The sequence below is a fragment of the Oncorhynchus mykiss genome, chromosome 32, assembly GCF_013265735.2.
Source record: "Oncorhynchus mykiss isolate Arlee chromosome 32, USDA_OmykA_1.1, whole genome shotgun sequence".
Classification (NCBI taxonomy): domain Eukaryota; kingdom Metazoa; phylum Chordata; class Actinopteri; order Salmoniformes; family Salmonidae; genus Oncorhynchus; species Oncorhynchus mykiss.
The window spans coordinates 34,804,919-34,828,182 of NC_050572.1; the positions used below are offsets into that span (position 1 = coordinate 34,804,919).

Genomic DNA, 23,264 nt, shown 5'->3' on the forward strand with positions numbered 1-23,264 from the left:
AAAAGCCATTTGAGGACAGGCTAAAAGAGAACCCCTGTGAACCAGCCACAGGAAATGCTCCCCACCTGAACAGGAAATAGAGAATTCTCAGGGGTATCTACACAGTCAATGGGCAAGCCCACCCATATGAAGCTGACAGGGTGTTGGTGTTGAGTGACTGCACCTCACAATGACCATGTGTAGACTTCGGGCAATGTGTTACAATGTTTGTTTAGTAGTATTACTCTTAGATTCAAATAAAGAGACATGTTTGGCTAGTCCTTGATGGCATTACAAGAGCCTGTTGGTGGCTATGCCAAAATGATACTGGAATACAGAGTACGTTGGTCGAAAGCGTACTGTAATGGAAGTTAGTAATGGCTGACTTATTACTCATTTCAGGCTTTGGGTCAAGCTTTGAACCCGCCCCCTCCGACCCAACATCCCCCAAGGGCTCATTTGATTGGGTTATTTCTGCGGAATGTCTTTTTTAAATATTTTTTTTATTAGACTGCATTAGTGACAGTCCAAAGTATTACACAGTAATATAACATGCAGATTGCATCTTTTGGGGTGTAACTACAAAGCATATGGATGTAAACAGTATATGAACCATTGAACAAATTAGTATTAAAGGATCAAATCTAGGTCACTTGGAGACAGAGAGCTAACAGCAAGCTCCCAGATGTGACGTGAGAGAGAGTTAAGGCATAAGGAGCCTTTCCTTGCCACTTGCGTCACTTCCTCCATTCCACGTCTAGAGGGCAAAAGAGAAGTATCGTCACCATCGCTATGCAGGTCTCTCAGTAGTAAACCTGCCAGAACTCTATTCCGTCAACAGAGCAGGATGACTCAAAGTGTCCTCTGGACAGGATGGAGTCGGAGTGCGTCACACACACACACAAACACAAACCAACTTCAGATACACAGGCTCCCAAACATCTTCAGGCGGTAGTCTACGACCAGGTAAATCATGTCATTCAGACAATAACAAAGCGCTCTACACTGCACTTTGTGGTGCACAGCTGGGGAATGGAGATGCATAAATGTAACCATTATTATATTCATAGACAGAGCTATTGATGCAAGGACTGACCATGACCTTGAGATCAGATGTATAGTTTTAACCATGTTGAGGCTATATGCAGTGCATTCAGAAAGTATTCAGACCCTATCCCTTTTCCCACATTTTGTTACATTCAGTCTTATTCTAAAATGGATGAAATAAAAAAAATCCTCATCAATATACAGTGTGGCAAATAAGGATTTAGTCAGCCACCAATTGTGCAAGTTCTCCCACTTAAAAAGATGAGAGAGGCCTGTAATTTTCATCATAGGTACACTTCAAACTCCACTATGGCCAAGACCAAAGAGCTGTCAAAGGACACCAGAAACAAAATTGTAGACCTGCACCAGGCTGGGAAGACTGAATCTGCAATAGGTAAGCAGCTTGGTTTGAAGAAATCAACTGTGGGAGCAATTATTAGGAAATGGAAGACAAACAAGACCACTGATAATCTCCCTCGATCTGGGGCTCCACGCAAGATCTCACCCCGTGGGTTCAAAATGATCACAAGAACGGTGAGCAAAAATCCCAGAACCACACGGGGGGACCTAGTGAATGACCTGCAGAGAGCTGGGACCAAAGTAACAAAGCCTACCATCAGTAACACACTACGCCGCCAGGGACTCAAATCCTGCAGTGCCAGACGTGTCCCGCTGCTTAAGCCAGTACATGTCCAGGCCCGTCTGAAGTTTGCTAGAGAGCATTTGGATGATCCAGAAGAAGATTGGGAGAATGTCATATGGTCAGATGAAACCAAAATGGTGAAAAATAAGTATTTGGTCAATAACAAAAGTTTATCTCACTACTTTGTTATATACCCTTTGTTGGCAATGACAGAGGTCAAACGTATTCTGTAAGTCTTCACAAGGTTTTCACACACTGTTGCTGGTATTTTGGCCCATTCCTCCATGCAGATCTCCTCTAGAGCAGTGATGTTTTGGGGCTGTTGCTGGGTAACACGGACTTTCAACTCCCTCCAAAGATGTTCTATGGGGTTGAGATCTGGAGACTGGATAGGCCACTCCAGGACCTTGAAATGCTTCTTACGAAGCCACTCCTTCGTTGCCCGGGCGGGGTGTTTGGGATCATTGTCATGCTGAAAGACCCTGCCACGTTTCATCTTCAATGCCCTTGCTGATGGAAGGAGGTTTTCACTCAAAATCTCACGATACATGGCCCCATTCATTCTTTCCTTTACACGGATCAGTCGTCCTGGTCCCTTTGCAGAAAAACAGCCCTAAAGCATGATGTTTCCACCCCCATGTTTCACAGTAGGTATGGTGTTCTTTGGATTCCACTCAGCATTCTTTGTCCTCCAAACACGACGAGTTGAGTTTTTACCAAAAAGTTATATTTTGGTTTCATCTGACCATATGACATTCTCCCAATCTTCTTCTGGATCATCCAAATGCTCTCTAGCAAACTTCAGACGGGCCTGGACATGTACTGGCTTAAGCAGCGGGACACGTCTGGCACTGCAGGATTTGAGTCCCTGGCGGCATAATGTGTTACTGATGGTAGGCTTTGTTACTTTGGTCCCAGCTCTCTGCAGGTCATTCACTAGGTCCCTCCGTGTGGTTCTGGGATTTTTCTTCAAACCAAGCTGCTTACCTATTGCAGATTCAGTCTTCCCAGCCTGGTGCAGGTCTACAATTTTGTTTCTGGTGTCCTTTGACAGCTTTGGTCTTGGCCATAGTGGAGTTTGGAGTGTGACTGTTTGAGGTTGAGGTTGTGGACAGTTGTCTTTTATACTGATAACAAGTTCAAACAGGTGCCATTAATACAGGTAACGAGTGGAGGACAGAGGAGCCTCTTAAAGAAGAAGTTACAGGTCTGTGAGAGCCAGAAATCTTGCTTGTTTGTAGGTGACCAAATACTTATTTTCCACCATAATTTGCAAATAAATTCATTAAAAATCCTACAATGTGATTTTCTGGGTTTTTTTCTTCTCATTTTATCTGTCGTAGTTGAAGTGTACCTATGATGAAAATTACAGGCCTCTCTCATCTTTTTAAGTGGGAGAACTTTCACAATTGGTGGCTGACTAAATACTTTTTTGCCCCACTGTATGTAAATGTGATATTTTAGTATTTTTTTATTGCTAACATTTCTAAAAACTTGTTTTTGCTTTATCATTATGTGGTGCTGTGTGTAGATTGACGAGGGATTACAAAATATATACATACATTTAGAATGTACCGTAACAAAATGTGGAAAAAGTCAAGGGGTCTGAATACTTTCCGAATGCACTGTAGTGTTTGTTTAAAATTGTTTACAAACATTGGAGTAAAACAAGCTTGTATTTTGGGTACAGATGGTGTAGGGCAGAACTAAACTCGTGAGACATTTAGAAGCTGCATTGTAGATTGTACAAGTACAAATGTAGCAACTGCAGATTGCCCCATTAAAGAGCTTGTCCTTACAGGCTTGCTGCAAGTCTTTTCACGCTGCTTATTAGTGCATATGCCATGCATAACCTAGAGCAGCGTGAGTTAAGTGCCTAAGCCTAGCATCAGCACGCAGTGTTCCTAAATCTGGAACAGCAGGTAACTGCTTCTATTGTTACCTCAGTAGACACCTATCCTCTCTGTAGAATAGAGTACCCTACTCGAGCTTTAAAAAGCACCCGTCAACCTTCCCTCAAACGGTAGAACTATCCCATGAATATTGCATTGAGTCGTAATCCGTTTCAAGGTGTGACCACGTGTATTGCTTAGAACATAAAAAGTGGAATCCATGCATGCTTATGACAAGTCTTGTAATACATTATAACTGCATCATACCTGCTTTTAAGTTAAAATGTTACCACTTCAACCATTCAATTTCGGCTGCCCCCTCTGTTTCATTGTATTTACATTGCTCCATTGAGCGCCTATGTTTTCCTCTCCTTGTCTCAACATACCTTCTGATAAACGCAGCACAACACAACATATGGTTGCTGATGTGTTCAACAACAAGATGGCTGCTGAGGCTCTCTTGGGAGACTGGCCCTGCATACACTACATGTGGTAAATGTAAATGTCATGTAGCATTCAGTACACCTATTGGACCAACTATGTGTATTGTAAAATGAAAGGAACTATTACTGTAGCACTATTAGAACAAGTAATAATGTATTATACCCGTCTGCTTTAAAATACCCCAGAAGCTTTATCAATATGATAAAAAATACAAATAAAATAAAAAAAATACTTCTGAAAAGTAATTATTTTATTAATATTTTACAATCCTTTATTCATGGTTATGCTTCATATTTACTTAATTTTCTCAGCTCCACTTTGCAAGTGTCATTGATCATGCTGTCCAGAAGACAACGGCAAACAAAAAGAAAAGGATGAAAATGACAGTCTATACAACACCCTTTCAGAGGGGGAGAGATTCACATTTCAGCTCTGGTGGACTTCTCTTCCCTTCCGCTTGCCAAATAGGTAAAGGTAACATTAAAAACAGCAGGCTCGTCAGTGAATGGTGCCCTGACAAGTTATTTTCTTAAAAAAAAAAAACTGGATCTCACTCTTTCGTATTGAAATGCTTTCCATCTCTGAGATGACATACACAAGCAAACGAAAATGACAAATTTAAGATTGCACTCCAAACATTGGAGGATATTATTATTTAAAAATGTTAAAGCCTGAAATGAAACACATGGCCATTAAAAGGGATAGAAAGCCCTATTGGGGTGGACAAAAAAATAGCCTGCGGTGTCGGTCTGATCTCTGTGGGGGTTTTGTGCTGCAATGGAGCTCCTGACCTGGTATATTTCCTCACATAATGATCCATCAAACACTTCCTGAGAAAAGGAAATATCTACCTGGAGGTTGAAGTGAAATCACAACGGATTTGTACATTATAATCATCAAAGTGGCGGGAACAAAAATAATGAATTGTTACTACTAGGGCGGTCGAGTTTATTGTAAAAGCCCACCTCTCGGGTTAAAACACTTGTAAACATACTCTACAGACGAGACGCTTAAGTGCTGGTGTGGTTTCTGTTGCTGTTGACCACAGCAATATAAACGTAATGCTGTAACTTGGGATAAGAATGAATGGAGGGATGGAGGAGGGCTGGGTTACCATATTTTATTATAGCAATCTTTATGGCAGTCTGGTCAATGCTGGGTGTACCCAAGAGGAAGCTATTAGTTTAACATTAGGGTGGGCTGGTGACCATGAAGAGTCTATTCATTAGGGCTAAAACATGGAGTCACCCCAAAAAGCCCTTATTGTAACATGGAAATGCTACCGTTTCCCCTCTAGTCTTTAGCTTGTGTCTAACCCAGCAATGACCTAGGACTGCTGTGAAATGCTTTAGGCTTTGGACCCACCCCCCTCTGACCCACCATCCCCCAAGGGCTCATTTGATTGGCCTCTCGCTTCATCTTGTCACTTTTTTTTTTTTTTTAATTGGACTGCCATACTGCTGGGAATTAAAACAGGTTTGACCAATCATCTTTGGTTCTCTCAAATGAGTGGTAGGTGAGTAAAAAAATAATAAAGGAGTGTGTTATCAACCAAACATTATATATAAATAAAAAGGGATCCAGTTCAGGTAAGAGATAAAAAGCTCCAATCTAAATCAAAACCGCCTTATGGGAAAAGAGGGAGGGGTTTATCACTGTAGGGGGTGTGGCTTCGCAGGGCAAAGAGGGAGAAGCTCCAAATGCATTATGCTCTGCTAAGACTGGCTCAGTCTGGCGTCTGCATCCGTCCCTCTTTCCAGCGTGTTGAGTTCAATCCAGGAATGTCGACGGTAGTCCAACCTTCTTTTATTCTCCTCCTCTGCCTTATGTCACTGGAGGTCTCGGTCCTCAAGGTACCTGTACTCAAACGTGAATCCCTCCTTCTTCCGTTGTCCCCACTTCTCGTAGTCAAAGTAAATGTACGTCCCCTTTGAAATACATTGGAATATGCACAGTAATGTTAGCGCACAAAAAGTAAAAACAACAAATCAGACAACCCCCCCCCCCACCCCCCCAAAAAAAAATAATCTTCAAAGAAAAATACATTTTAACGGAGCATGCAACAGATAACATTTAAACATTTTGCAACGGAAAATGAAAATAAGTGTTTATTATTGGTCAAGTCTAAGTAATCGCTCCCATTTTCAATCCGTTTTCTTCCGTTTGGTGTCCAATGAACACGACCCCAGGTTGCGGTCCAAGGAGTCTGCAGTGTGTGGAGGGGTGCCGAACTCACCTGCTCAAACTCATCTGTGATGGTCTTGGGCTCCTCGTGCCTCTGGAACCACATCATGTACTTGGTGTGGAACCGCCACGACTGCTTCTTCAAGGCCTTGGCTGCCAGATACTGGGCCTTGGTGCCCTGCGGAGAGAACCCAGAAGGGAATCTGTTACTATTATGTGCACAATCATATCCATGACATGACATGGCCTGAAGATTGAAAAGACGCAGACCGCCATCTTCAAAAGTAAAACCATAGAAATTATCAGCGTCTCAGTCAAGCTTGTTTTGTCAAACGCACACACACACACACACCTCTAGGTAGTAGAAGATGAAGAACAGTGTTTCCGTGGACAGTCTCTGGTAGAACTCTACAGAGTCTGAGTGGGGGGGTGGCACCTGGTGGTGGAAAGGCAGGGTGGGACATGGGTTCCTCATCAGGTACTGCCTGGAGGACCAAAACAGTCACAATAAGGGATAAATACATGGAGTAATGCTGAGGAAAAATCTACACACCTTTAGTCTCAAAAGCAACAATAAAGAAATTACCCAAATGTAGACCTGGGGTGAATCTCAAAAGTATTTTCCTTTATACCTCATGTCTTCTCGCTTTGCCAAAAATGTGAGAGGGAAGCAAGAAGACTTGAGATTTAACCCTGGAGACCTTTTTCAGATTGCGGCTCGGTTCGTACCTGATCCTCTCCGAGTCGGAGGGGTGGGGCATGTGCGTCCATGCCGATTCCTGCATGGCCTGCTGGTACAGCTGGTCTTTGGACAGGGGTACAGGCCCGAGTGGGCACACGCCTAGCGATGGGGGGATGCTGACCTCTGAAAGCGAGGGCTGCTGGGGGGCCGAGGGAGGCCCCGGGGGCAATGTAGTGCTGGGGAAAATGTCTGAAGCCACAGAGAGAGAGAAATAAATAGTTATAAAAAGGAGTCTGGTGTGAAACCCCCCCCCCCCCCCCCCCCCCCCCAAAAGTAGCTTTATTGTCACATACACCGGAATAGACAATGGGAGGCACACAGTACTACATGGAACTCTATTCCACAACAAGTAACACATGCAAGCAGTAGAATTAGACTTTATTTTTTAATACATCTTATTGAACCGCAGGGACTGTGAAGAGAGACACAGGCACACATACACACAAAGTACTTTTTGTTGAAGATATGTGGTAGTAGAGTAGTGGCCTGAGGGCACTCAATGTGTTGTGAAATGTATTGTAGTGTTTTTAAAATTGTATATAACACTGCCTTGATTTTGCTGGACACCAGAAAGTCAGCAGTTAATGGGGATCTATACCAAATACAAACTGGTCTCATTCCAAGACTGATCCCCCATGGCCCAATTTTGAGCCTTCACGTCCAGTCGGTTGCTTACCTGTGGTGAGGTGCAGAGGAAGCATCTCTCCCTCCATTCCTGAGCCCAGTGCCGCTCGTTCTGCCATAGACTTTAGAGTGCTCAGAGGCTCCTGGGGCTGAAAGAGAGGAAAGAGGTTAAACTGACTGGGTGAGAGATCAGGAAATCTGGCTTCAGGTTGAGTCCCAAGAAGATCTCCCTGTAATGGCTCAGGGCAGGGCAATTACTACATGAAGCTACCTGTGTTTTTCCTCACCTTGCTTTCAGAGGTCTGTGTGTAGGAGAGTGGCCCGTTGAGCATACCGCTGCCTGGAAGTTTACTCTCGCTGTAGGAGGGCGAGGGAGAGCTGGTGGGAAGAATCATGGGCCCTAAGAGGCTGGGGCCACTGTCTTTACTGGGAGGGTGGGAGAGAGGAGAGACATTGGTTGATGTGCTTTTACGTTTGACTAATTCTGACCATACACATTGTACAGTGAGAGTCACAATCCAAGACACTATAGGAAATTTCTTTATTATATTTGACTCACGGCTGATTGGTGGTGGAGGTCAAAGACGACGGTTGGCTGCTCTGTAATTGGCTGGCACTATTGAGGGCGGAATCGGGTGTGCTGTCTGCTACTACAGCACTGTAACCTGGGACAGAGGAAATTGAGAGGGAGGCTTACAAACTGAATCAGAACTCTGATAATACATAGATAGATGATATACATTTGGTTTGCTCTACCTTATCTGTACAACCCAACGCTGGGTTGAACAACTACTACGGAACAAAACAAAATACCCAAATAAGGGCATGGATGGATACAACCAATCAACAACACAATATAAGTGGATACTTGAATTCAAGCTTACTAGTGCTACCATTCTGCTTCTGTCCACTGGGTGGCCTTGTGATCGCCGTGCTTCCTCCTCCCATGCCCACGCTGCTGCTTGGCGCGCCTGAACCAGAGTTCCCTCCAATGCTTCCTATGGCTCCCAGGCTGCTTCCAGGGGACAGGCCTCCTATGGGACTGGAGGCCACCAGGGGAGGGCCCTGGACCGCCAACTGCCCTGAGCCAAGGCCGCTTAGGCTGAGAATCCCACCGCTGACACCAATTGCACAGGGCGCAGAGCCCAACAGGCCCGTGGATCTATCGCTGACAGTGTTCCCGCCCATCGGTCCCACTGTGCCGGAGTTAGGGCTGCTACTGCTGACGCTTTTCCCTGCTAGGGGGCTTCCGATGGTTCCGGAGCCTGCTGCTGCCGTGGCGTAGGGGGCCGAAGTTGAGCCCGCCAGGAGCCCGGCCATGGTGTTTAGGGATGCCGGCATCCCCGACAAGCCAAGGCCAGACATCTGGCTGACGGCCGGTGACCCCGTAATGCCGCCTTTACCAAGGCCCAAGCCCAACCCAAGCCCCAAGCTGGAGGACGGTGACGGCCTTGATGGAGCATGCAACTGGGTGTTGGGCGTGAGTGGGGGGAGGGTTGTGCTAGAGTTGGCGGGTGAGGAAGCGGAGGGGCTGGGGAGGAGGATGTTGTTCGAAGGGTTGGAGTTGGAGGGGGCGTTGGAGGAGATGACTGAGTTTCTGGCCTGCTGGGTATGGTAATGCTGCTGCAGTTGGGTAGCGTCTCTGTAGCTGCCAGAGTTGGAGAGGAGACCTCCCATGTTGCCCAGGAGGCTGTTGCCCCCAGTGACAGGCAGGCCAACCCCGGTGATGGTCGCCAGCGAGGATGAGGAGGCTCCCGAGGAGGCAGAGGATGAAGAGGAGGAGGAGGAAGAGGAGGAGGAGGACAACGACGAAGAGGGGTTGCCGTTCTTGATAGGCGACTGAAATTTTATAAAAGGCATTACTTCAAAACCACTCCTGGTGCAGCACAGCTGAAAATATATAGATGGGAAGTTGTGACATTTTTAAGACCATAGACCCAAATCAATGCAAGTGACTCATACACAGCACAACATTGGAATTCATCACACCTGACCGACTTCACTGTCTGTCGAACGTCCCCTTTTCTTGTCATCTTCAGAGTTCTCCTGGGGGGGGGGGGACAAAGAAATAACTCCTATAAGCACTCAGCCACGACCATCTGTTCTAATTCAACGCTACACATGTTGTACCGCATGCAAACCCTATGTTTTGTACCAAAATCCATACAAGTGCTGTTCATATTAAGGCTCAACACAAACTTCAAATCAAACGTCAACATCATAATCCTCTCGCTTTCATCCTCGTTGCTCCAAACCCCCTCTGATCTGAGAGCGAGGGACCACTGAGCACCCACTCCAACCCAGGAACATTCAACATTCACAAGACCTAATTACAGAATGAGAGTGGGTGGTTCTAAAGAATGGGAGAGCAAGTAGGGGATACAATGGAGGCTGTAGAGTGAGAAGTAGCGGGGCGGGGGGGGGGGGGGGGGGCGTTCCCTCACCGTAGTGTAAGTTGCGGACGAGGGAGGGATGGGCGAGGAGGAAGTGGTGGAGGTAGGCGTGCCGCTGGAGATCTGATGGAAGAGATCGTCGTCCAGGAGCGATTGGCCCGGCGGGGACGTGGCCACCAGCGACCCGGCTAGAGAGACAAGAGATGGATGGGGGGAGACAGAGGGAGAGGTAGCTACATAAAAACAAAAAGTTGCATATGGAAAAAAGTTAAGTGGGCAGTTATACAGAGACAACAGGAACAGAAATGATAGAATTTACAGCATTGTAATATCCAAGCTATGCAGACAACTACATTGATAGAAGCCACAATCACCAATATCAAAGCTGATCTATGCACAGTTTTTTTTAAATAACCAAGCTATCATCCATTTGAGGCTATACATACTCCACATGCGGTCTAAGATATGCAGTACAAATGCAATATTCAGGAATAAACACACAAGTAGTGATGTCTCGACACAGTATAGATACTTCCGATACTCATGGTTCTTTAAGGACCGGCTTAAGGGAAAACAATGTGTGCCATAGTGTGGGAAATAAACAAATGTTGGAACTTTGGGTGACCGTTTCCAACGTCACGATTGTTTCCTCAGGAAATTCAGCCTGCTTCATGTTGTGTTTCCATTGCCGTGATACTTTTGTCGTATCGGTAGCGTGATACTGCGTATCGCGACAACACCACGATGAAGCAGCACTTACGGAGCTCCTCCAGATCCAGGTCGTCGTAGAGGAACTCGTTCTCCTCGAAGTCTGGGTCCTGCGACGAGTCCATGTAGTACTCCACGTCGTCCTTGATCTTGCGGATGGAGTCCACCGGCAAGGTGTCGTTGTCCAGCATGCGCAGGATGGTCTCCAGCATCCGGATGTGGTACCGGTGCTTCTCGATGAAGCGCTTCAGCTCTTCGATGCGGTCCTGTTTCTATAGCAGAGATGCGCGTGTAAGTTGATGCTTAAAGCTCACTGTATGTTCGGGCTAACAATCTCAAATGTGCTATATGTGTAGAGGCATGAAAGTGAAACACACAGATGGTAAAGTAGATGGTACCTACTTTACATTTTGGTGCATTGGGTAATGCAGCGTGCCGAGAAAATAAAGAGAGACATACAGGATAAGAGATGAATTTAAGAGTTAGAATGACAGCATCTGAAGAGAAAAGATTCAAGTAGTACGGAAGGAAACAGGGAGAGGAGGAGGAAGATATGGAGAAGATAGCCATATGGCGTGGCAAAAAGACGATTGACCTCTTTGTCTCCCTTCTTCTTTCGAGTCTGGACTGAGAGGGACTCCACTTCGCTCTCAAACTGGTCCACCTGCATGTTCAGAGTGTCTATTGTATTCTGATGGGCGACAGGGGAGAGACACAGAGGTCATTCATGATTTTCACCAACACAACAGCCATAATCACACCACAACCACAAACTGTGTGGACCCCACTTCATAATAACCTCTTTCATAGGGGAAACTATTAGGGCCGGGACGATACCAGTATTGCGATACTCGTTAGTATCGTGGCAAGGAAACAAAACACGAAGCAGATTTAACGCGAAGCAGATTTCCATGGAAGAAAAATGTGCGATACTGGTATCGTCCCAGCCCTAGAAACTATGCAGTAAAACAAAAAAAAACTACTTTAAAAGGCCTAGCATGCATGATGAAATCTCTAAGTCATTATTGTCACGTCATCAGACCACATTATTGAAATGTGCTCATGTGTGAAACAAATTCCCTTTGGGGGTAAAGGTTTTCAATCAAAAGTAGTGCTCACCGTTAGCCAATTGCCGACCTCCTCTTTCTCCCTTTGGGCCGGGTCCACCTTCTGTGCCAGGCCCAGCCCCTCCTTAGAGTAGGCCTTTGTCTTGGTCTCTCGCTCCACGATCTTGAACCGCTCCATTTGCTAAAGGGGGAGAGAGCAGGAATTGGTTTATAAATCACTACAGGTGACAGGTTCTCTTTTGACCATATGCTAGCTATGCCAGAGCCAAAAACGCTTGGCTTGTGAAATGCTCATGTCAAATCATTGGACTAGTTGCCAATCAATGAAGGGTCATATAAGGGCATTAGGACGCGCCATAGCAAAACATTTCAAAAAATGTTTTTCAACGGTAAACGAAAGGGAGTGTTTTTTTTTTTTTTTATTGGTCAAGTTCAGATAATGCCTCACCGTTTCAGACCTACTGAACGACCTACTGAACGTGTACCTGTTGAGACAAGAGTCCTCACCAATTAAAGCCATCCAATATAACGGTTCAGGATGACTGTGGCAGGTGTACACATCCCCCAATCAGGCCAGTGATTACTTGTTGCAGGAATTTAATTACTCTGTTTTAAATTCATTAGAATTTGTATGACACTTATTTTATAGAAATGGACAGAGCCCGGTCTTAAAGTCAAATAGCAGCCTTTATTCACGAGAGTACTGAACACGATACAGTTTACTACAGGTTATAAACTGAAAATGACATCATTAGTTCCAGTACCAACCCGTCTCTTCTCCCACCCTGGTACAAAGGCAGTATCTCAAGCCTTCCCACATCGTCTCCTTACCAATTTAATATAATTTATGAGCCAAGGTCTTCTTGTGTAGATAAGCATTCTAGCCAGTCTGAAGATTTAGTTCATTCATTTCTACCAAGGAACAGACAGTCATTGTTCTACTCCTTGATTATATTTACACACATTATATTCAGTACTAGGATTAAGAAAGACAATTCATACATATACAGTAACATAATAGTATTCTGATTAGTACATATACAGTAACATAATAGTATTCTGATTAGTACATCCTGATTGAAATGTATACATAATTAGTCATAGATAAAAATTCCCTTAACATTACTAAGTTGAGACACCTGTGTGTGCTTCCTTGACTAGTAACGCTGTCTACGCTCTCCTAGGTGTTCTCAGTAGAGGTTCCACAACCTTTGACTTCCACACGCAACAGAGTTCACTGAGATTTTGATGCATGCCAGAGGAGAATGCTTGGAGGCGTGTAAACCCAGCCTAAAAGCCAATTGATGCTTGATCCAAAAATGTGGTCAGTGGCTCCCTATCCTCCATAGGGACGCATGCGTGGAGCCTCTAGAGGCATGCGGAGACCAAATCGAGTACCGCATCACCGTGCGCCTCCCGAATTTTTTAACAATGCGGAGGGCTCCGTATAGCTCCGCATTGACAGGATTGGTTGACGGTCCGAGGGGGACGGTCGGTCCTATATAAACTCAAACTCACTTCCTTGACAACAGCTCTGCTCCGTGAAGCGCAAGAAGTATGAATGCCCTGACTTCTGCAGAGGCCTTATCCCTGCGAATGCTGCACGGCCAATACAGATGTCGGATTGATTATGCGCGCAACACTGTTTCAATGCATTGCCTTAGAAGTCAGCTGCCACTGTAAGTGTAGTAATATGCGTCGTCCCCACGAGCATCCCAGCAGCACCTTTGTACATAAGATTGTAGGTCCCCCTGTGTTAATCTGTTAACGGCATAACAAGCTAAATTAAAGAAGCTAAATTAGCTGATGTGGCTAATTGTTCTCCTGAGAGGAAGGGGAGGGGGGTCCTGGTTGTGGATGGAGTCTCCGCTGGGGGTTTTTATTCCGCCTCCGCACTGGCGTGGGCTGCTGAATCCTTGATATGGGTAGGGCTCTGCAGACCTGAAAACTAAAGGATGCGTCCTAAATTATACCCTATTGCCATTTGGGACACAGCCAAAGTGGCAAGCTGCCAGGTGTCGCCAAATTATCCTAAGTTCCTAGGACCCTACCTCAATACTACAATACGTATCTCAAATACTGAGGGACGAACAAGACAGTCAGTCTTCAATAAGTGCTATGGAGCAACTTCCTTTGTTTATCATATCTGCGGACCATACATTGGGCTATGGTGATGCCATCGTTTTCACTAACAGTGATCAGTTTAGTTTTCCTCCCTTGTTAAAGCAACGCAGATATTGTCTGAGTCTAGACGTTGAGCGCCAGCCTGGGGGGGGACAGCAAAAAAAAGGAAGCACATTATGCTTCGATGCATTTCCATCAAAGGACCCATGAGCACCAACGTGAAATTCATAGCAGGGTTGGAGTCAATTCAGGAAGTACACTGAAATTCCAATTATCTTCAATACTTTTCAATTAGGAACATTTCAAATTGCAATTGTGTTAACTTTCTGAATTGACTGGAATTAAAATTAAATTGACCCCAACCCTGTATAGGAGCATATCAAATTGGGTGTCAAATGAAAGCCAAGAGTCTATATTTTGGGGCCAATGAAGGCATAGAAACATTTTAACCATTTTCCAAGGCTTTGATTTCAGGATAAACAGATTGAAAAGGGATCTTAGAAAACATCTAATACCTTTTAAGACTTTTTGGTAGAAATGATAACACAATGTTGAGACCCTTGCCAACTAACACTTAGCCTGTTAGCCTTCTGTAAGTTTAAGAAATATTGCCTGGTGCCTTGTAATTCAGTTACCAAAAACTCACATTTCTTTAAGATATTTTCTAATGTTCCCTCCCATGAGGGAGGATAATGAAAGTTCACAGAAGTAACAAGTAATGGCAGACCTACCAATTATTAGTTATAGTGATTTTACTGATATCAATTGTTTCTGAATTAAGTGGATAAAACTTGGTAACGGAATTACCCCAAAATCAGTAACGGAATTGTTATGTTCAGCTCATAACAGTTTTCTTTGTCTTTCTGTTTGGGGGTCAAACCAAGAGTTTTAAAACAGTCTAACTCTGGACAACTCCTCACCCTCTCTCACTCTACAGCTTAAAGTCACCTCTCCCAGCTCTTACTGACACCTACCCATGAGCCCCCTCTTTCCATTTACTTTAACCAGAATCCTCACCCACTGAGCACCTACCAACACCGGGTGTCTATGGGCATTGAAAAGTAGTTGAAATTTGTTCGTGCCCAGGCTCTGTCGCAGCCGGTCGCGACCGGGAGGTCCGTGGGGCGACACACAATTGGCCTAGCGTCGTCCAGGTTAGGGAGGGTTTGGCCGGTAGGGATATCCTTGTCTCATCGCGCACTAGCGACTCCTGTGGCTAGGCCGGGCACAGTGCGCGCTAACCAAGGTTGCCAGGTGCATGGTGTTTCCTCCGACACATTGGTGCGGCTGGCTTCCGGGTAGAATGCACGCTGTGTTAAGAAGCAGTGCGGCTTGGTTGGGTTGTGTTTCGGAGGACGCATGGCTTACGACCTTCGTCTCTCTCGAGCCCGTAGGGGAGTTGTAGCGATGAGACAAGATAGTAACTACTAACAATTGGATACCATGAAATTGGGGAGAAAAGGGGGTACTTTTTTTATTTCTTTTTTTTACTAAAAAAAAAGTAGTTGAAATTTGATCAGTCCACCCTGGCCTTGACGTCTACAGACGGACCGGACAGGGCCAAATCTGAACATATCAAAGACCCATGTTTTACAAGTTCGGACAGTATAGTACAGCGAGTACAGTACAATAAATACAGTAAAGAAAAGTAGTGTACAGTAGATTGTACTGTACTGAACTCTGCTCTACAGCACTGTGCTCTGCTGCGATGTCCAAACTTGTGAAACATGAGAATATCCATAATTATGCATTTCTGTGTCGTACAGATATGGGACCTATGATGTAATTCCATTGCCGGGTGTAAAGCCATTTCACTTACTGTAGTTCAATAACAAAAATCGATTTTTTCAAAACTCAAGATACTATGCCATAGCTGACACTCCATTCTTTCTGCAGACATATTTGAATCTTAATTCGGAGCAGATATGAATTTTTAGAAGAATTGGTCGCATACAAACCTGAGATTTTAACCGTGAATCCATAATCAAAGTTTGCATGCTGACTCTTTTTCCACTAAATTAGTTTATGTACATGTTTCTGTGGAATATGTTCAAAGTAGTCCTTGTGCATAGAGGTGTGTGCTCTGTTAAACTTGGAAATCAATGGGTTTTGGCTTGGCATACATTTTAAGTGGCAAAAAAACTGAGTCAAAGTGCAATTTCATTATGTTGAATTGCCCTTAGCGAAGAACAGTGCCACAGGTGTGAAAAGCAGATGATTAAAGAACTGCAGTAGACTCAATATAGACCAGGGGTCTGCAGCAGGCGGTTATGGCCCGCGAGTGATATTTATCTGGCCCTGCAAAGCAAAAATGTTGTTACATTAACTAAATCTGTATTCCCACAAAAAAAAGATATGTGATCATGTCGCAAGGTATGAAATTATTGTTATTTTTTAAATATTTTTGGGCATAGTTGTGGTCAATTTTCAGTGTAGAAATTATTATGCCCCCCCCCCCCCCGGCTGAATCTAGTTGCCCACACCTGATTTAAACCTTACTGCTAACAGATAATGGTATTCACAATGAACATGGCTTTGACATGAATACTAACAAAGATAATATTAGCAAAAGTCACCACTGTTTGTTACTGCATTTGTATTGGCCAACACCACAATAAAAAAAGTTGCATCTTGATATCCAAGTGTCTTTTTCACCATTATCCCATGTATTTTTGGCTTGGTAGCACCACGTTTCAGGTCAACCAAAACCACACAGATGCTCACACTTAGATACGAGACCCGCGATAAAAACCCTATTAAGATCCATAGGCTAAGATGACACATCCATCTCATTGTGTTAGCAGGTGCTGTTGTCTGAACAATCTCAGTGCACTATGTGGCTTGGTAAGCCCTGCTAACCACAGGTGTTTATACCAATTGTTTCTTCACTATGTGGCTAATGAACATGTCCCACACACTCACCGTCTCAATCAGTTTGCGATTCTCCACTAGCTGCCTTTTGTCTTTAATCTCGTTGGAGGCCACCCACGTCTTGATCTGGTCTCGAAGACGCTGGGGGATGAAGGTGAAGGAGAGGAACAAATGGAGAAAGAAAAAGAAGTTCTCTTAGTGAAGGCATGCGGTGGCTTGCCCTGAAGTCAAGTATGGTTGACACACACACACGTAAGCAAGCTTGGCTTGGGGTAGGATATGTCCACATGGTAACACACATGGTAAAAAAATGCACACACAGACACTTTCACTTGGTTTTAAGGATAGCTGACCGTCCTATTTAAATCATCAGCACATAGATGCCCTCTCGCACGTGAACACACACCCCTACCTGTGGTCAGGCGTAACCATATAACACTGGTAAACAAACATTTGGAGGAACATCCCAAAACCATGTGCCCTCAAGCCACATAACAGTTAAGAGTCATAGGGTTGTCGGTGTCCCACCTGTAGTTTTTTAATCTCTTTCTTGAGGTCTGCTTCATACTTCTCCTTCTGGTTAGCGTTGGCTGCATTGTGAAGCTGTGTTTTGGAGGGGTACAGTCATAGAGTACACTCAGACAATCAGTATCTTTTCCCAAACATGTTTCATATAGTCTTTGTAAACAAAGTAAACCATGTAGCCTATAGCTTCAAAATGTGTCTAAAACAAGCGTATCATGGACTGTCAGTCCTAGCAACCATAGCTCAGCCTCCGCCTAGAAATTTGAGTGACATTCATTCCCTCCAGTTCCATCCCTCAACTTTCCACCAAACCAAGTGCAAATGGGCCAAAACGCAAACTCGGGAGTGAACCTTGTTCTTCTTTGGCTATACAGAACACACTAACAATAGGTCTCCTCTCTATCCCCACGGCCGTAAATAGGAAAGGCTACAACCCCACCAAACAAATGCGGTATCGAAGACCCCTGCATATACAACGGATGTTAAACGTTAATAATTTGGTGGACCTTTAAGGTCAGCACAAAACGTTCCAACAACCAACGTGTCAGGGTGGTAGCACTTAACATGCATATACTGCCTTTAAAGTTCTCACACCCCTAGACTTTTTCCACATTTTGTTGTGCTACAGCCTGAATTTAAAAAAGGATTAAAATTGGCCTACACACAATACCCCGATTTTTTAAACAAATGAATAAAAAATTAAAAGCTGAAATGCCTTGCGTCAATTAGTATCCTTTGTTGTGGCAAGCCTAAATAAGTTCAGGAGTAAAAATGTGCATAACAAGTCACAATAGGTTGCATGGACTTACTTTGTGTGCAATAAATAGTGTTTAACATGATTTTTTGAATGACTCTCTCTGACTCATCTCTGTACCCCACACATACAGATAATTGTAAGGTCCCTCAGTCAAGTACTGAATTTCAAGCACAGATTCAAGCACAAACCTCAGAGGTTTTCCAATGCCTCGCAAATTAGGGCATCTATTGGAAGATGGGTAAGGGGGACAAAAAGCAGATATTGAACATCCCTTTGAGAATGGTGAAGTTAATACACCTCGGATGGTGTATCAATACACCTAGTCACTACAAAAGATACAGGCGTCCTTCCTAACTCGTTTTCCGTAGAGGAAGAAAGCCGCTCAGGGATTTCACCATGTGGCCAATGGTGACTTTAAAACAGTTACAGAGTTTAATGGCTGTGAAAGGAGAAAACTGAGGATGGATCAATAACATTGTAGTTACTCCACAATACTAACCTAATTGACAGAGTGAAAAAGAAGGCAGAAATGTCAGAATAATAGTAGAGTGATTTATTTCAACTTTTATTTCTTACATCACATTCCCAGTGAGTCAGAAGTTTACATACACTCAATTAGTATTTGGTAGCATTGCCTTTAAATTGTTTAACTTACTGTCAAACCTTTCGGGTAGCCTTCCACAAGCCTCCCACAATAAGTTGGGGGAATTTTAGCCCATTCCTCCTGACAGAGCTGGTGTTACCGAGTCAGGTTTGTAGGCAAGCATCCCCTTTTTCCTCCAAACATAACGATGGTCATTGTGGCCAAACAGTTCTATTTTTGTTTCATCAGACCAGAGGACATTTCTTCAAAAAGTACAATCTTTGTCTCCATGTGCAGTTGAAAACCGTAGTCTGGCATATTTATGGCAGTTTTGGAGCAGTGGCTTCTTCCTTGCTGAGAGGCCTTTCAGGTTATGTCGATATAGGACTCTTTTTACTGTGGATATAGCTCCTTTTGTACCTGTTCCCTCCAGCATCTTCACAAGGTCCTTTGCTGTTGTCCTGGGATTGATTTGCACTTTTCTCACCAAAGTACGTTCATCTCTAGGAGACAGAACGTGTCTCCTTCCTGAGCGATATGGCGGCTGCGTGGTCCCATGGTGTTTATACTTGCATACTACTGTTTCTACAGATTATTAACGTGGTACCTTCAGGCGTTTGGAAATTTCTCCCAAGGATGAACCAGACTTGTGGAGGTCTGGCTGATTTCTTTTGCACTAAGTTTGAAGGTAGGCCTTGAAATACATCCACAGGTACACCTCTGATTGACTCAGGCTCCTTGACATAATTTGACAGAAGCTTCTAAAGCCATGACATCATTTTCTGGAATTTTCCAAGCCATTTAACGGCACAGTCAATTTAGTATATGTAAACTTCTGACCCACTGGAATTGTGATACAGTGAATTATAAGTGAAATAATCTGTCTGTAAACAATTGTTGGAAAATTACTTGTGTCATGCACAAAGTAATGTCCTAACCGACTTGCCAAAACTATAGTTTGTTAACAAGAAATTTGTGGAGTGGTTGAAAAACAAGTTTTAATGTAAGTGTATGTAAACTTCCGACTTCAACTGTAGGTCAGTCTGCTTTCCACCAGACACTGAGATGAATTCACCTTTCAGCAAGACAATAACCTAAAACACAGGGCCAAATTTACACTGGAGTCGCTTACCAAGAAGACAGTGAATGTTCCGGAGTGGGCCAGTTACAGGATTTACGTAAATCTATGGCAAGACCCGAAAATGGTTGTCTAGCGATGATCAACAACCGATGTGACAGAGCTAGAAGAATTTTGAAAATAATAAAATGGGCAAATGTTGCACAATCCAGGTGTGGAAAGCTCTTAGAGAATTACCCAGAAAGACTCACAGCTGTAATCACTGCCAAAGGTGCTTCTACAAAGTATTGACTAAGGGGTGTGAATACTTATGTAAATGTATATTTCTGCATGTCATTTGAAATAAATGTGCAAATAAAACACGTTTTCACTTTGCCATTATGGGGTATTGTGTGTAGACAGGGTGAGAAAGAAACCTACATTTAATCCATTTTGAGTTCAGGCTGGATGAACCCACCACCCTCCCTGCATGTTACCTTTTGCCAAATGTCTTCAAACTGTTCCACGCCTTCCGTTACTTTTTTCAAACATCGATCTATTTCACCTGGGGAAGGGCATAGAATAACAGGGAGGTTTGGGAAAGAGCCGTGGTTTAAAAAAATAATTTAAAAATCCTTCAACACGCATCACATCAGGATGAATAATGTAAAGTCAAAATGCGGAGCTCTCCCTTTCTCCATAAGCAGCACTGCTTTTACAACTGTGGCTGGCAAGCCTTATCAAAGATACATGCAGTAAAACCTAAATGTGTCACCACAAACCTGTTTAAAAATGAAACACCACGGGCACTGGCAACCGGGTACGGTATATAGTCTTAATTTAAGAAGGTTGTCTCTACAGACTAAGTCTGACTTTGGCCTTGTGCAGCCTTGCTCCTAAATGTTGCTTCTGGCTTCTTATTTTTGGTATCACAGGTCACAACCCTTTTCAGTAAAAAGAGTGCAGCAGTTCTCTTATTGCGATCACATCCGTGCAGGACAATTTGACAATCTCTACATCATGAATGGATAAAGAAATTAAAGTGACATTTTATCTGTTGGATAGACATGCTTCATAGAGAAAAGGGAGGGAATACAGTGATGGACTGGGTGGTGGATCATTGGCAGGGGTACCATCTGGTCAACCATTTGGTAACCTCACCTTGAAGTTTCCTTTTATCAGCCATGACTGTTGACTAGGATGCTGTCTTCATGCCTTCTTTCACTGTAGAGAAAAATAACAGGTGTGATAACCGTAATCTCCGGCAACCTTTTTACGCTGCATTACTTTTTCATAGCATTTTTAGCTTGGCAGCCAAGTTCAGTGAAGTCAGCAATGTGAAATCCTGGGTTGTATTCATTACAGCACAGGCACATCATAGCAAAACGTTTAGCAAACAGAAAATGAAAACAAGAGTTTGTTATTGGACAAGTTCAGGTAGTTGCTGCCTGTTTCAGTTCGCTTTCTACGACTTGATGCCGAATGTTTTTTTACAGCTTGATGTGATGAAGATGTATCGTGAGAGCATGCACGGGGCAGGTACATGGTTTTCACATTAAGCTACCACTTCAAAAGTGCCAGCATGCAAAAAAAAAAGTTTGGATTAATTTCTAAATGGTATAATATTACACTTTCATCTCAAGTTAATTACATTAAAAAGCATTTTGAACGAGACATACTCAACCCTCTAATTTACTACCCTGGAGGCATCACCATTACATTAGTTAAATACTTAAATAAAGGTAGGTTAAATAAAATAAAAAATACATTGTATCATAAAGTGTCTTGTAGTTATTAAGGAGTAGTGGATAGACCATAGTTGACAGTCTGACTTGTTGACCTCTCACACACAGTCAATTCCTGGTAGAATGGTGCATGTAATTGGTTTTAGACATGGTTCATTCAACAAGGCATTTCTGACCATTCCGGGAATGACTTTTCAAGGAGGGCATCACAGAAACATTGATATTTAAAGTACTGTAAAGAACTAGCATGTAGTTTTGAATTTAGAGATGTTTTAAAAACTCAATGTCTCAACATAAATAAACATTGACCATGTTTCTTGAGGAAACGTCAGTGGTGGAAAGTACATCAGTAAACATACTTTCAAGTACTACTTAAGTCTTTTTGTGGCATCTGTACTTCACTATTTATATTTTTGACAATTTTTACTTTTACTTCACTACGTTCCTAAAGAAAAGTATTTACTTTTTACTCCATATATTTTCCCTGACACCCAAAAGTACTCGTTTTTTTAGCAGGACAGGAAAATGGTCTAATTCACACACTTATCAAGAGAACATCCCTGGTCAACCCTACTGCCTCTGATCTGGCAGACTCACTAAACACATGCTTAATTTGTAAAGGATGAGCCCCTGGCTATCTGTAAATACAAAAATCGAAAATGTGTTCATCTGTACTTCTACATTTACTTTTGATACTTAAGTATATTCAAAACCAAATACTCAGACTTTTACTCAAGCAGTATTTTACTGGGTGACTCACCTTTGAGTCATTTTTTATTAAGGTATCTTTATTTTTACTCAAGTATTACAATTGGGTACTTTTTCCACCACTGGAAAATGTTAACTAAAATGTTAGCTGAAGCATTTTTTCTGTTAATTAATACTATAATACAAGAGTAAATATCACAAGCGGCAGTAGATTGCAGCTAACTGATGTCGCTTGCTAGCCTGCCTACGTGAAAACTTGAAACATTGTAGCCACCGAGTGACGCCTGGTCTGGATAATTTCACATTGACGGTTCACGTGAATTCAACAATGTAACGCGCATGGTAGGTTACTTCGTTGAGCATCACTTGATACTTTTTGTGACAATTTCTCACGTCCACGCAACCACCGTTTGATAAGGTCATTTTACCATCACTTCAGCCAGTGAGTTTTGACCATGTATTTACCAAATGTTTTTACCGACGCTAGACTTTCTCAACAGATCCAGTAAGCCAGCTAGACTAGTCTCCATATCTGGCTTGGGGGCAACGATCGATTTTTAAAAAGTGAGCAGTAATAAAGAAACATTAAATGTTTACAAGCAACATAGCTAATGACTTTATAAGCTGTTTCTATTTGTCAGAGACAAGCAAACAAGTATACCACTTCAACACCTGAGTAACAAGAACTTGTCAGCTACAGATTGTGCCGTGAATTATAGCAAAATGTATGCATTTCCATGGAAAATATATCAGGCGAACCCATGTCAATTTGGATCTGCAGCTGATAACCAGCTAGTGGATAACCACCAGCTAAGATATTAGTGAGACACATTGGAAGGGAGAAGATAATGGCACATAACTAGATCTGTTTTAGCGTACAATTTATTTACCTGGATTTTCCGATTTATCTTTTCTGTTCTTAGTTGACGCCACTCTTTTAAATCGTATTTGCCTACGTCCTCACGCTATTTTTCTAAATTATATGAATTATTTTCGCCAAACAATCACTCCGCACATCCAAGATGGCTACCAGGAACACCTCCTCTACTGTTGCCCTGATGGCCTGGAGGCCCGCCTCCCTTGCAAGCTATTCGATCCTCACCCTCATTCTACGCCTTCCACTGGCTAGACTGCCTGTCACTCTGGAGTCTGGAGGGACAGGTTTCCCACT

At 43.3% G+C, this 23,264-nt stretch overlaps 1 protein-coding gene across 7 annotated transcripts; it reads right to left on the bottom strand.

The window, feature by feature from the left end:
• Positions 1–4,240: 4,240 nt before the first annotated feature.
• Positions 4,241–23,189, bottom strand: LOC110489260 (CCR4-NOT transcription complex subunit 3). 7 transcript variants are annotated; one of them, XM_021561916.2, is made up of 18 exons: positions 22,984–23,188; positions 20,802–20,864; positions 20,138–20,205; positions 17,247–17,321; positions 16,770–16,859; positions 11,776–11,904; positions 11,252–11,347; positions 10,709–10,928; positions 10,000–10,181; positions 9,545–9,601; positions 8,440–9,445; positions 8,115–8,220; positions 7,843–7,981; positions 7,608–7,704; positions 6,919–7,120; positions 6,542–6,674; positions 6,242–6,367; positions 4,241–5,933 (listed from the first exon to the last, which is right to left on the bottom strand). In XM_021561916.2, the coding sequence occupies exons 2-18, from the start codon at positions 20,824–20,826 to the stop codon at positions 5,835–5,837; spliced, it is 2,850 nt and encodes a 949-aa protein (XP_021417591.2). In that variant the 5' UTR covers positions 20,827–20,864; positions 22,984–23,188; the 3' UTR covers positions 4,241–5,834. The 7 variants fall into 7 exon arrangements, with proteins under 7 accessions (XP_021417591.2, XP_021417592.2, XP_021417593.2 ...); XM_021561917.2 differs by having other exon boundaries at positions 5,453–5,933; positions 10,709–10,922; positions 22,984–23,189; XM_021561918.2 differs by having other exon boundaries at positions 5,453–5,933; positions 10,000–10,136.
• Positions 23,190–23,264: the final 75 nt, after the last annotated feature.

Bases quoted from the DNA above. Each gene is read 5' to 3' on its own strand.
- LOC110489260 (XM_021561916.2), bottom strand. From the start codon at position 20,826: ATGGCTGATAAAAGGAAACTTCAAG. The intron at 16,860-17,246 runs GTGGGACACCGA...TTCATCCCCCAG, and splicing joins AAGAGATTAAAAAACTACAG to CGTCTTCGAGACCAGATCAA. The intron at 9,446-9,544 runs GTGTGATGAATT...ATATATTTTCAG, and splicing joins CAGACAGTGAAGTCGGTCAG to CTGTGCTGCACCAGGAGTGG.